The 14,914-nt window shown below is 37.9% G+C and overlaps 1 protein-coding gene across 1 annotated transcript; it reads right to left on the reverse strand.

Annotated features, from left to right (window-relative positions):
* Nucleotides 1-522: 522 nt before the first annotated feature.
* LOC144641432 (uncharacterized) lies at nt 523-14,615 on the reverse strand (the record flags this gene model as incomplete). Its single annotated transcript, XM_078500448.1, has 13 exons — nt 14,271-14,615; nt 13,621-13,759; nt 12,857-12,976; nt 8,511-8,624; nt 7,974-8,087; nt 7,360-7,473; nt 6,360-6,473; nt 6,113-6,226; nt 5,876-5,989; nt 5,295-5,408; nt 2,141-2,254; nt 977-1,090; nt 523-636 (listed from the first exon to the last, which is right to left on the reverse strand). Coding segments are annotated over exons 1-13 (1,705 nt in total), but the record flags the coding sequence as incomplete, so codon positions are not given.
* Between the last annotated feature and the right edge of the window lie 299 nt (nt 14,616-14,914).

Consider the following 14,914-nt stretch of genomic DNA (forward strand, 5'->3'; position numbering starts at 1 on the left):
TATTTCCCTACTTATTTGTTGCTGTTATTTTTGGGCAGGCTTATTAGAGAAAAAGTGTTATGTGGGACATTATTATAAATTCGAAAAGGTCAGCTCAACAATTTCAAATAAGATGTAATATATCAAACACGAGACAGCGTTTTTCATCACATTTCCAAACACCGAGAAGAGAGTTGAAAGTACGACGCGCAGCGGAGTATTTTTGACGAACTTCGAGGTGTTTTGAAATGTGATGAAACACTCTGTCGAGTGGTTGATATATCTTCTCAATCGAAACTAAAACTACAACGAAAACGGAAAAATAAAATCGTCAAAATCTATGCTAATTAAGATCAGATTTCCAAACTCCGTCACGGTTCTGATTTCCTTTGTTTTAACTAGATGAATTATTAATGAGTTTGAGAAGATATTCTCCCATGACTTTTTTCTTTCTTTTTCTGTTTTTTTTTTTATTGTCTTTGTATTCTAAATTATTCCTTGATTTTAGATTTAGTTTCTCAAAACATTTTATCCTAGTATTACCTGTTTCACAGTTGTTGCCAGAATATCCTGATATACAATCACAGCGATAACTTCCAACAAGATCAACACATGTGCCGCCATTTTGGCAAGGATCGGGGGAACACTCGTTGATATCTAAAAAAAGGAAATTACAGCTTTAAAGTTACAACTCGTTTTGTTTAGGAAACAAGAAAATATTTCTGATCGAAAAAGTTCTAAACATGCAGTATAATTATCTTAATTAAGATACAAGTCAATAAAAAATAAACCAAGTTTGCTTTTTTCCCTTCTTATTTATTAGAAAAAATACGTTATATTTTGGACATTAATAAAATTCAGAATGGTCAGCTCAACATTTTTAAATAAGATATTCTCCAATGACTTTTTTCTTTCTTTTTCTTTTTCCAGTGCTCTTTTTCTAAAATATTCCTTGATTTAAGATTTAGTTTCTCAAAACATTTTAGCAAAGTATTACCTGTTTCACAGTTGGTGCCAGAATATCCTGATATACAATCACAGCGGTAACTTCCAACAAGATCGACACATGTGCCGCCATTTTGGCAAGGATCAGGGGAACACTCGTTGATATCTGAAAATACAGTAAACACCCGCGTATAAGAACCTAGTGATTTAAGAACCTACAGGCTGAAATTGGGCATTTTAATACCCAAATATATAAGAATCTATTTAGGCTGGCAAAGAACAATAGGTTCTTATACAAAAAAACACTCTTATTTTGTAGCCAAAATACTGGACTTTAATTGATAGAAATTGTGAAATTTCTGAGAAACACCATGAAAATTATTTGTTTAATTGAAAATCTTTTAAATACAGAGTATAGAATACTGTATTATTGTTTAAAAAATAAGGCTTGGCATTTTTGCAGTTTAAAATACAAATGTTCAACCATTATGACATACTAGTACTACAGTAGCTCTCTGAATGGTATCACTATGACAACTCCTACAAATAAGAACCTACTAAGAACCTAATCAGCCTGAGTTCGGAAAAACTACCCCAAAATATAAGAACCCATTCAGCCTGAACCCAAAAATTCTAGTTTCTTATACGTGGGTGTTTACTGTAAGCACTGAATTACAGCATGAAAGTTACGCATCATTTCATCTAAGAAATCAACATTTCTATCTAAGATAGCTATCGTCTCCCCTATAGGAAAGAATCTGATTAACAGCAGAGTAAGTCAGCATTACATGCTTTCAGATATGGTCCACTCGAAAAAAGTCTCTTCTTTTCACTCTAATAAAGGTTATTTCAGAGTTATATTCCTATATCCCTAGTTGTTCTATCGTTCCTTATTCATTGCTCGGGGTACTGTGTACCTGCTACTGTTTTTGGCTTCTTTGTCTTTCTTCATGAGTGAATAACAGCTCGATTAGACAGCCTTAGTGTTCTTGTTGTACTTCACAACAAAAATCTAAGGTTACAACCTCCTGCTCCCATCAACTAACTAATCAAGTCAATCAATCAATCAATCACAAATAATTAATTGATCAAGCAATCAATCAATCTTCTATGACAGCTAAAATGGTGTTATTTTCAAATTATATCTTAGATATGGGGTATTTTTACGTCATGATTTGATATCAATTTTCTCAAAACATCTTAAGATAACTATCACCTGTTTCACAATTTGTGCCAGAATATCCTGATATACAATCACAGCGGTAACTTCCAACAAGATCAACACATGTGCCGCCATTTTGGCAAGGATCAGGGGAACACTCGTTGATATCTGAAAAAAGGAAATAACAGCTTCTAAGTTTGCAAATCACTTTGTCTAGGAATCAAGAAAATCTTTCTGACCGAAACAGATCGAAACATGCAGCTTAATTAACTTAACTAAAGATACAAGTCAATAAAACTTTTCGTCAATAAAAATGAACCAAGTTTGCTTATTTCCCTACTTATTTGTTGCTATTATTTTTGAGCAGTCTTATTAGTAAAAATCTGTTATGTGGGACATCATTATTGTCATGTATTGTCAGCAGTGTTACGAATGCGCATTAAAAAAGGGACCCTGTCTTGTTATGGGTCGCCATGGTGTAGTTTGTTTAAATGTGTGTTTGCATCCGGCCGAATGGAACCTTTTAAGAAACCATCGGAGGGTTTCGCGGTATTTAACACTGGCGAAGAGGAAGGGATTGGCTAACTAACGAAGAATGGCGGCAGTTAACATCGAAATTCAAGGAGTAGCTCCGTTCGATCGCAATGGTAATTTGTGTGCATTGGAACCACGTTAGAAGAAATAGCTTCAATCATATCAATACTTACTTGTGGCCAAAGGAGTGGTGAATGATGAACAAATGAAGGCTTTGCTACTTCACGCCGTGGGAATAGAGGTTCAGGAGTTGTATAAAACACTGAGTGACCCAGGCCCGAGTGCGGAAATTGATACGGCTACTGATTTCGAGAAAACGGTACGTTCTCTGAACGCGTTTTTTTATCCAAACTTAATGAACCGTACGAGCGACATGTATTTAGGAGCATGGCACAGCATGAAGGAGAGAAGGTTGGTCAATTCATAGCTAGGCTTATGAAGCAAGCACAGAATTGTAATTTCACGACCCTGGACATTGACATCAGAGATCAAGTTATTGATAAATTTCGATCGTCAAAATTGAGAAGAAAATTGCTCGCAAAAGAAAATGTTTCTCTTGAAAAACTGCAAGAGGAAGCTCGTTCAGTGGAAGCTGTTAACCTTCAAGTAAAGGAAATAACAGCTCAGAATTCTGCATCTTTAACTGAGGAATCACTGCGATTAGATTAGGTTGTTGTAACAACCCCTCCAAAGCAGCCAAAAGAAAACAAAAGTCAGGGATTACGCTACCGGTGTGGTCAAGAGGGACACTTAAGCAAGGATAAATGTTGTTCAGCACGTACAAGTGTGTTTACGAAGTTTAAGAAAGTGGGTCATTATGCAAGTGTATGCAAAACCAAACCTGGAAGCTTATCAACATCAGTCTGGAGAGACACATTATGGGGAAGAAGTAGTTGAGGAGGACACAGACGATGATGTGGTTCTTAGCGATGGATTCTGGTAAGGATGGACGTACCCCGATTCATGTGTCAGTTATGCTAGACCACAAGAGTTGCAAAATGTCGGCAGTTTACGTTTAAGGCTTACAATGGTGTCCGAAGTGCTGTTTGTTGCGAATTTCACTTACTTGTGGTCTATGAACTGCAGGAACTGGTCAGACTGGTGCTACCTTGATTGCTGGTGATGGCGATGGTCCCCCATTGCTAGGCAGAAATTGGTTGGAGCAACTCAAGTTGAATTGGAGCAATATCTTTCATGTGAGCAAGCTGACACAAAGGGTTTAAAAAGATGGTACGGAGCTAGTGTTCTGTAGAGCCAGGCCAGTGTCATGAGTACTTCGCCAAAAAGTGGAAGAAGAATTTGATCGTTTTGACAGTCTAGGAGTAGTCACGAAGGTGGAACGTAGTGACTGGTCGTCTCCAATTGTCTGTGTGCCCAAAATGATGGAAGTATTCGTATCTGCGGTGAATTCAAGGTGTCAGTTATATTTGCCTCATTACGAAAAAAAGGAGGCCCTGGCAATTGTATTTAGAGTCAGGAACTTCCACAAGTACCTATGCAGACAACAAGCCCTTAGTTACTATCTTGGGTCCGAAAACAGCAGTACCAACCCTAGCAGCCGCTATAATTCAACGCTGGGCAGTAATTTTGCAGGCCTATAGCTACCAAGTGGAATATCTACCGTCTACAGATATGATAATGCTGATGCCTTATCACTCCTCCCGTGCAACTATCAGCCATTAAAAGAAGATACTGACAAATATTTCTTCTCAGACCTTGAAGAATTGCCTGTGAGCCGATGTAAAGGACATCAGCAGGGAAACCAGAAAAGATCCTTTTCTACCGAAACTTCTGAATAACACGCTAACTGTATAGCCAAATTACGTATCCAGTGAAGAACCGAAACCATACTTCACGCGAGGACACGAGCTTACAGCTGACCAAGAATGTGACTTATGGGGAATGCGTGTAATCACTCCGCCGTCGCTAAGAAACAGACTATTGCAAGAATTACATGGAGAACATCCAGGTATTATCGCAATGAAATCTACTGCTCTAAGTTAAATTTGGTGGCCGAATTTAGATGCCGAAATTGAGTTGATTGTGAAAAGCCGTGGAGTATGTCAAGCAGTGTGCAAGGATCAAGCAAGGATCAGGGGAACACTCGTTGATATCTGAAAATAAGGAATTACAGCTTGTAATTTACGCATCATTTCATCTCAGAAATCAATATTTCTTTCTAAAATATCTATCGTCACCCCACTAGGAGAGAATCTGTTTAAAAGCAGAGTAAGTCAGCATTGCATGTTTTCAGATATGGTCCGCTCGAAAAAGTCTCTTCTTTTAACCTTTACAAAGGTTATTTCAGAGTTATATTCATATCTTTGTAGTTGTTCTATCGTCCCGCATTCATTGCGCGGGGTACTGTGTACCTGCTGCTGTTTTTGGCTTTTTTGTCTTTTCTTCATGAGTGAATAACATCTCGATTAGATAGCCTCAATTTTCCTGTTGTACTTTACAACAAAAATCTAAGATTACAACCTCCTGCTCCCATCAACTAACTGATTAAACAGACAATCAATGAATCAATTAATCACAAATTTAATAGATCAAGCAATCAATCAATCTTCTATGACAGCTAAAGTGTTACTTTCAAATTATATCTAAGATATGGGGTATTCTTATTTCATGATTTGATATCAATTTTCTCAAAACATCTTTAGATTACTATCACCTGTTTCACAGTTGGTGCCAGAATATCCTGATATACAATCACAGCGGTAACTTGCAACAAGATCAACGCATGTGCCGCCATTTTGGCAAGGATCAGGGGAACACTCGTTGATATCTGAAAATTAGGAATTACCACAAGTAAGCTACATATTATTATTATCTAGGAAACAAGAATTATATATTGTGTTATTTTCAAGTCATTTAATGAACTCTTGGAATTAATTAATTCGTTAATTCAATTTTCTTCGATGAGGTCTTCGATCATTTTGGCCAAAACACCTTACGTCGCTATTATTCCGATTCACAGTCACAACGGTAACTTTAAACAAGATCGACACACAAGTGCCGTCAGATTTGTATGGCGCAGGTTTACACTCCTTAATATTCAAAAATTAGGCAGTACCGCCAGTAACTTATGAATTATTTTATTAGGGAAATATATAGATAGCTATAGGGTTGACTCATGCAGTTACGTACTAGATGAAAACGATAATGATAACATCTAAAAAATATTTCTTCACCATTCCTGTCTAATTTCAATATTTTTTGTCAATTTTCTCGAAACGTGCCGGTTGTTATCACCTGTTTCGCAGTTGTTTCCGGAATATCCAGATTTACAGTCACAGCGATAACTTCCCTGAAGATTGACACAGGTAGCTCCGTTCTGGCATGGATTGTTCGAACACTCGTTTATATCTGTAGACAAATAAATAAACAAATAAATCTTCACGAAAAGCCTTTGTAGGGAATGGTGACGCCTTTGTTACAGGCTAATAGTATCCACCATCGACCGCTTCTCATAAAGTAAGTGCTAATCACCTGTCTCGCAGTTGTTTCCAGAATATCCTGAAGTACAGTCACAGCGATAACTTCCCTGAAGATTGACACAGGTAGCTCCGTTTTGGCATGGATTGTTTGTACACTCATTTATATCTGCAAAGTGATACAGAAACAAATAAATCTTCACGAAAAGCCTTTGTAGGGAATGGTGATGTTATTTTACGCCTTTGTTACAGGCTAATAGTATCCACCATCGATCGTTTCCAATATAGCAAGTGGTAATCACCTGTTTCACAGTTGTTTCCAGAATATCCTGAAGTACAATCACAGCGATAGCTTCCCTGAAGATTGACACAGGTAGCTCCGTTCTGGCATGGATTGTTCGCACACTCGTTTATATCTGCAAAGTAATAGAAGATTGTCCAATACACCCAAACTGTGTCGGGTCAGGTCTACCCTTCCTCATATACTCGCTGTATTTATGCAATGTCTCGTGCGACTATTACGCACTTATACAAATGTTTGCGACCACATTCTTTCAGAACGAGGTATACATAATTATCGTATATTCGCTAGTTATAATACAAGAGTTTGCGACCACAGTGTTTTAGAACGAGGTATACATATCAGTAGAATATTCGCTTGGTTCACTCATGATGTTGTTTAGTGTCCGTTACTTGGCAATCGCGCGTTATTACCAACTTATATGAATTATGGTGGCCACATTCTTTTAGAACGAGGTATATACATGTAGTTCATTCGCTTCGTTATTTTTACGGGGCCATGCCGTGCATTCGCTTCACCGTTTTAAGGGGTTTTTGGTGTCTCGCGACCTGTGACGGGTCGAATTTACTTTGTGATGACGGGTCGTCACGACCCAACTCGGATCGTCATCAGTTTTGACAACCCGGCGATCCGTTTCGGATAGTCGCGATCCGCCGAAATTATTGAGGGGTAAGTCTCATGACAAAATCACTCAAGGGGACTAGAATTCACTCCCGTTCAACTCTCTCGCGAAATGACTTCCGGTTGACGAGTCGACTATTCGAAAGACGGGTCGTGAGGATCGTCACAATGTTGGCGACCCGCCGATCCGTATCGGGTCGTCACCACCGTTGTCGACCCGACACAGTTCGGGTTTATTGGACATGGATGACGTAATACAGAAACAAATAAATCTTCACGAATAGCTTTTTGCAGGGAATAGTGGTGTTATTTTTTAAAAAATGTAACAGGCTTAACAGTACCCACCACTGGCCGTTTCTTATAAAGTAAGTGCTAATCACCTGTTTTACAATTGTTTCCAGAATATCCTGAAGTACAATCACAGCGATAGCTTCCCTGAAGATTGACACAGGTAGCTCCGTTCTGGCATGGATTGTTTGCACACTCGTCTATATCTGTAAATAGATTAACACGTCAAACTTTACCAATACGTTGTTTAGTTTTATTACATTATGTAACCCAGGGTTAATTTCAACTTCTTTATTGTGTAATACCCTGTTCTGTAGAACATCAAATTTGCGCTTTTCAATAACATTCGAACTCTGCTCAATCAACTGGTAAATCAGTTTACGGTTTTCGCTGCCGTCAATCATCCTGGAGGACCTCTCAGGAAACAAAAGTTCACTTCATCCTGTTCAAAATGTCACATCTGTCGGCTGTGATTAGTTGCTTTCGATCCATTTTCTTTGTTTGCGTTTCTCAAGTTTCGTTGTTTGTTGCCATTATTATGATTGACGGCAGCGAAAAACGCAATCGTTAGTTGGGTTTTGAACTTCGGAGTTCGCGTATTACTAAAAGCGCAATGATGTTTCCGACAAAAAAATGCATTCTTTTGTATAAAACTGTGCTGGGGTAGTTCAGGTAGAAAGGCAAGTAGCAAATAACATACTCTGACCTGTTTCACAGTTGTTTCCAGAATATCCTGAAGTGCAATCACAGCGATAACTTCCCTGAAGATTGACACAGGTAGCTCCGTTCTGGCATGGATTGTTCGTACACTCGTTTATATCTGGAGATATGATAAAACATGACATGTTACCAATGACCAACAAGCTAGACTAGGCAAACCTAGGCTGTCTCACAAATAAAGTGAAAAAAAAAAAAAACAGTTTGAACCATTAATTAATAAAGCACTTTTTGCAGTTTTTCTTTTTTCTTTTTGAGTTAATTTCAAGTCATTTATTGAATTTGAGATATTCGTCAACGTTCTAATTAATTCCATTATCTTCGATCAATTTTCTCATCTTAGGTTACTACAGGTAGCTCCATTCTTGCATGGATTGTTCGCGAACTCGTCCACTTCTGCAGACGAATAAATAAATAAATTTTCACGAATAGCTTTTTGCGGGGAATAATGTAGTTATTTTACACCTGTATAACAGGCTTAAAGTACCCAGTACGGACCGTTTCTCAAAAAGCAATTGGTAATCACCTGTTTCACAGTTGTTTCCAGAATATCCTGAAGTACAATCACAGCGATAGCTTCCCTGAAGATTGACACAGGTAGCTCCGTTCTGGCATGGACTGTTCGTACACTCGTTTATATCTGAAAGTAGATCAACAAGTCAAACTTCACCAATATGTTGTTGAATTTATTGCAATTTTATATAACTCAGGGTCGTTTCTACCAGGTTGCACTCTTCTTGCTTCAAAAAGGGTAATAACAAACGATAGAATACATGTTTTTCGTCTGTTTTGTAGCTTGCGAGGAGTCCTTTTTTGTATTGAAATCATTCGGTAGGCGCACGTTTTCGTAAACGGTCGTTGCCATTTTAGTGGCACCTCACTACACTATCTATCAACGAATGCATGTGTTGTGTTTCAATTCTACCCTTGTTGTCATTTGGTATCGCTATCGACCTGATAAATCAAAATCCAGTGGACAGCGTAGTTTTGTTTTATCTCAGCGCTTATCCACTGTTAGTATAGCTTTTTTCCCCGGCGGTGGGTATTTGCTACTCACCCTTTGAGCAACTGGGCACCGATGCATGGTAACTTATAACAAAGAAAAATGCCAGATTGTACCAAGGGTAAAATTGAACCACGGCACATCTGGAGTCATCACCAAGGATCGAGCCCGGAAGCTTTGACATACTAACGCTCTTTCCCTACCACTACACCACCACGTTGATTCGCGCTGAAAAGTATTTTTTTTAATTTATTTTTTTATTGCAACATACACAAAAAAAATACATCACAAAAAAAGTAAACAATACAGCTACTTACAGACCAATTGCATACAAAACTTAAGATAAAATAACTTACACTTATTTTACACTTAATGTAATATATACAAAATAATACAGAGGCAAATAAAGGGAAATACATGTAGGAAATAAAGTAATATGAGGGCTATGCATTAGATCAATATTTGAACATATTACAACTATGTTATTATTCTTAATTTTTAGTGCGAGCAAAGTTATCTATTCTTTATTAATTGTGTAATAAGATACCCGGAGAAAATTATTCAGTCATTGTTTGAAAAATGAGAGCAGTTTTCTAATTTCCATTGAACAGTGACTTTATTCACGAATTCATTGACAGAGAGTTTTTTCTCAAGACATTTAGAAGCATAAATATATTGTTTGGCCAAGATGATGAGCAAGTCTAATCTGCGCTTTATGGGACTGGAAAGCACTTCAGACAGATGTGATATGTCATGAAGAGCAATTTGTTTATTGGATGAAATGATCGCAGTATCTTGACAATGATTAAACCAAGATATAATTTGTAGATAAAAGATTGCAGAATCATTACAGTCAATAAAGGTATGTTCAACTGAGTCCGAACTAGAACAAAAAAATACATTTGTCGTCGTTGGCTAGATGGTAACGTTTGAGTTCTTTCTTCGTAACAGTTATTCTATGCAAGAAACGGAAACCGAATTGACGCAGTTTGTTATCTTTAGTTGACCGGTATATTGCTTGGAACTTTTCACTCCAATTAGTAAAATTTTCAGGAAATCTTTCCTGCCACTTTTGTACACCACTTGGAATAATAAAACTGTGATTGGTTACTAGTTGGTAATAATTTTTGCAGCGTGCTACAGCTAGGTTAATCGTGGTTTCATTTGAGGAGATGAAAGCAGAGTTTGATGAGAGATCGCGTGAAGGTATTAAAGTTTTGTGCAGCTTTCCTTTTAAGATGAGATGAGATGGCTGCAATAAGCTGGAAATAATACATGTAATTTGTTGTAATGTTGAATTTATTACTAAACTCTTCGTAAGATAAGAAATTGCCATTAGGATTTAACACATCCTGCACAAAAACAACTCCACGTTCAAGCCATGATTTCCAAAATAAAGTAGCATTTTCTATAGTTATCGACTTGTTGTTCCAGATAATAAATTCACCGTTTGGGAAAATGTTGGTTATGTTCTTGAGTTCTTGAAAGTATTGAAGAAGTTCTCGATAGAAGAGGGGCAGACCTTTATCTAAAAGTGCCACATTATAATTGCGTTTGAGGAGAAGCGGGAGGCCACCATAATTTCGGAAGTAGTAGTTCGGTATTGCCTTCCATTTATCACAAGAATTTCCTAGGAGCCTACCAATCCAGGCCAGGCGCAAAGATTTAACTAACATATTGAAGTTGACGAAGTTAATTCCCCCTTCTACAACTGGTTGGTACATTACAAGTCTTTTTATTTTATCCTTCCTATTTTTCCACAGAAAAGCGAAAAGATTCTCCTGAACCGTTTTAGTGACCGCTTCTGGAACAGTCAGCATAGATGCTGCATACACCAACTGTGACACACCTAAAGCTTTCGCCAGCAAAGATTTGCCATAAATTGTGAGATCTCTTGAGCCATAAATTTAATTTCGTTTTCATTTTATTCACCTTTGAATAAAAGTTTTCTTCGATACATTTGTTTGTGTTATAGGATAAGTGGACTCCAAGAATTGTAATAGGTTCTTTTGTGGCTTTAAAATCAAGTATCTTCTGGTTGCTGTCTTTCATAGAGCCTATCCACATTGCTTTAGTTTTTTTCTTGTTTAATTTCAGTCCTGAAATAGTTCCAAAACAATCCAAAATATTTAAGTATGGTTTAAGAGATGTAGCATTTTTTGTTATTAAAGTGGTATCGTCGGCAAACTGTGAAATCTTAACCTCCTGTTCGTCTGGAGGAGAGATACCTTTGCAGTTTGAATCTTGGCGTATCTTTAAAGCTAGCAGTTCAACAGCAAGGATAAAGAGAAACGGACTCAAAGGGCAGCCTTGGCGGACCCCTCTTGATATATTGAAATAATTAGTTAAAAAGCCTCCATTTATGATTGCACTTTGTACACCATTGTAAAGGATTGAGATCCATCTGGTAACATTTGGGCCAAAATTAAACACTTTCAAAATTTTAGCAACAAAATCCCATTCAAGGCTATCAAAAGCTTTTTCAAAGTCTATAAAGAAGAGCAGACCAGCGGTCCTTTTCGCATCTAAATGCTCCATTAAATCGCTTAAAAGTCTTATGTTTTGACCTATATACCTTCCATTGACAAAACCGGTTTGATCGGAGTTAATTAGTTTTGGTAAACACTTCTCTATTCTCTTTGCGAGAGCTTTGGACAGAATTTTATAATCTAGATTGAGAAGAGATATGGGACGCCAGTTAGAAAGTTCAGAGAGGGCTTCGTCCGTTTTGGGTATTAAGGTTATTATTCCCCTCCTTTGGGAAATGGAAAGGGACCCACTTTCAAAAGCTGCATTGAAAGAGTTCAGCAGATCTCTCCAGATAAGATCATAAAAGGCCACATAAAATTCTTTGGTAAACCCATCTTCACCTGGTGTTTTATTGTCCGAGAAAGAAATTACAACCTCTTTTAACTCCTCGCAGGTAAAATCGTGCTCTAGCGAATCTTGTTCCTCAGCGTTAAGTTGTGGAATTTCAATATCTTCAACAAACGACTCAAAACTCTGTCTTCCGGTACCTTGTGGCTCTCTGTTATGGCTCATTCTCGATGCATACATGTTGCTATAGAAACTCTCCAGTTCTTTCTCGACCTGTTTTGAATTTGATGTCACCTCGCCATTTTCTAATTTTACTTCACGTATGAGCTTTTTTTCATAATTTGTCTTCTCCAGGTTAAAAAAATATTTAGTCGGTTTTTCCCCCTGTTCAAGCCATTTCGCCTTTGATCTAAACATAGCCTCTTTCCCTCTCTGTTACTATATATTTTTTAATTCTTCTTTTGCAGTTTCATATTCCGTTAAAACGTTCCGGTCTAGGACTTCAAAATCAGTTGAAAAGTATAATTATCTTGTGAAGAATATTATTCTACATGACACGAGCGTGGGACAAAGAAAAAAATCTAAGTCCCCGACGGGAATCGAACCCATGGCCTCCCAGACAACCGGTGCCTGGGAGGCCATGGGTTCGATTCCCGTCGGGGACTCAGATTTTTTCTTTGTCCCACGCTCGTGTCATGTAGAATAATATTCTTCACTATTTATCACCGAGCTTAAAATCTACCATCTTTATTATTTACTATAATTATCTTAACTGTACTTCACACCATTCTATAATACATAATCCTCGCTCTAACCCAAGTGAAAATCTACCTTTAGTCTAATAATTACCTTATTCAGGCCGATTTGTTTCTAATATTTAGAGCACCATTCAACCTACTAGTCCAGGCTGAAGAAAAGAGCAGAAATGGCACAGAATCTTACGAAAGGTTTGGTTAACAGAGAGGTAGATTTGTTTCTTTGTTGAAGAGTAACAATTGAAAAAATAGTTGAAAAAATATGCGAATTAAAGTAACAGCGGAGTACATTTTCACCTGTTTCACAGTAGCTTCCAGAATATCCAGATGTGCAATCACATCGATAGCTACCACCATTTAGATTTACACAAGTAGCTCCGTTCTTGCAATCGTGACCCAATGAACATGCGTCTAGAGCTGTAAACAGTTGCGGTACAGAATTCTAACAAATTTCTAGTTCTTGCAAGTAAATAAAATAAACTACAACTCTTAAAAAATTGTTTAGTTATTAAAAAATAATCTTTACTAAACACGCTTATATGCATGTATTTCATCAGTCGTACAGTTTTTGAACAGTCCCTCTTCTCTTTGCACTGGAATGCCACGTCTATCGCAGATGGAGCCGCTATTTTCAATAATTTGGACAGAGAACAAAACTACTCTAGGTATTCAGACGAGTGCTGAGGAGTTATTAAAAATGATCTTACCGCCCTCTTTACCCTCTACCCAAAGTATTTTTTGTCCCCTCATAGCATTTCTTTCACCAGATCATTAAGGACGACTGATGGACGATCTAGCTAAATGCTTTGAGTGCCTTGTTGCGCGTATTACCTCCCGTGTTGCAAGTTGCAGAAACATGTTCGCGAAGTGGACTTGAGTTCAAGTTTGTGTACCTTTAACATGCTTGCAATACAACAATGTTGCAAGACAAGTTGAATAAAATGTTGCCCGTGCACTGGGCCTTATTTAAAATGTTGCTAAAAGATACCTCGACGCACATCCGTAGCTCAGTAGGAAAGTTCTAAGTTAATTTTTAAATGGTAAACGTCTGCCTGAATTACCTGGACAACCATAGAGCTCCACCCTCATCGAAATGTGATTGTGCCAAGTGAGCGGTCGAAACCTCACATAACTTGCGTCAAATGGTGGATTAAGATCATGATAAACAACTGTGTCGCGGTCTGAGTTTGCAGCAAATTCCTATATTAGTAAAATGGGAATATATCAAGTACTGCCCTCACTTACTGTTTAGGGACTTTCGGATCAGAGTACAAGTACAAGTAAGACTTTTGAACCCTACACTAATCTCGTACCGACGGTCTCCATTTCAACTAGTCAGCAACAGAGAGGAGCGAGGGCTCTTGGAACGTAACTGGATTGAAAATCGAAAGTCATACTCGTACTAATAATCCGATCTGAAGGTCCTTATTATTTCATAGTTAACATTTAGGCATGATGTGTTCGAAAGCTTATATTCGTCACAATAAAAGACGATTTTATTTTCACTCTCCCTTTCTCTACCAATAGCAAATAGATTCTCCCTACTTCTCTTCAGAACACGCTGATGTTCAGTCTGAGCCTCGCGGGGGGGGGGGGGGGGAGTAATAATAAAGATCATTTGCAATCTATTTTTAAGCCTAGTGCGCTTTGTAATTAAGAAGAAACTGAAAAATGTCGTTTTCCAACTTTTAATGGACAAAGTCTATTTCACCTTGGCGGCAGGCTGTCCTCGTTCCTTGTAGTCCCGGAAGTTTGCTCCACCGGTACTGTACTGCAGTTTGTACTTAGTTACCCATTGGTCAGCAGCATTTCTTCCTTGGGATGCGACACGTGTCACAGTTGTGTACGTATTCAGATTAATTTGGAGCCATTGGTTTACATCGTTAGTGCCAGCTGACCAAGCTCCTTGTTTACCTCCACCTGCTTTAAAGTGCAGTCTGCCCTGGATGGCGGCATGATTGACATCCCACTGTGAAGATGCACTGATCTGTCCGTCAGGGATTGCATAGTTTTCCATGCCGACAGCTTCTTGGCAATCTATATTTTAATCATTATAAATACAGTGTTAACTAAATGCCCCTTAAAAACTCCAAGACATTTCCTTAAATTACCCGATTATAGTAAGTTTACACTATAGCGCTTTATTGAATTAGTGGGTTATCACATGGCAACCCAACATACCATCACAAAAACTGCACTAAAAAAGTAATTGAGTAGGTAAATGTCAACAGGACGATAATATAAATGAAAAGAGCGCTGCACCGGTATAGAAAAGGTCAGGGTTCGAGTCCCGTGCGAGGATCTTCTCTTCATTTATTCTTCATCCGCAGTTCAAATATATGATTTCATATATTC

Source organism: Oculina patagonica, unplaced genomic scaffold (genome assembly GCF_052425735.1).
Source record: "Oculina patagonica isolate OP01 unplaced genomic scaffold, crgOcupat unplaced94, whole genome shotgun sequence".
In the NCBI taxonomy this organism is placed as follows: Eukaryota; Metazoa; Cnidaria; class Anthozoa; order Scleractinia; family Oculinidae; genus Oculina; species Oculina patagonica.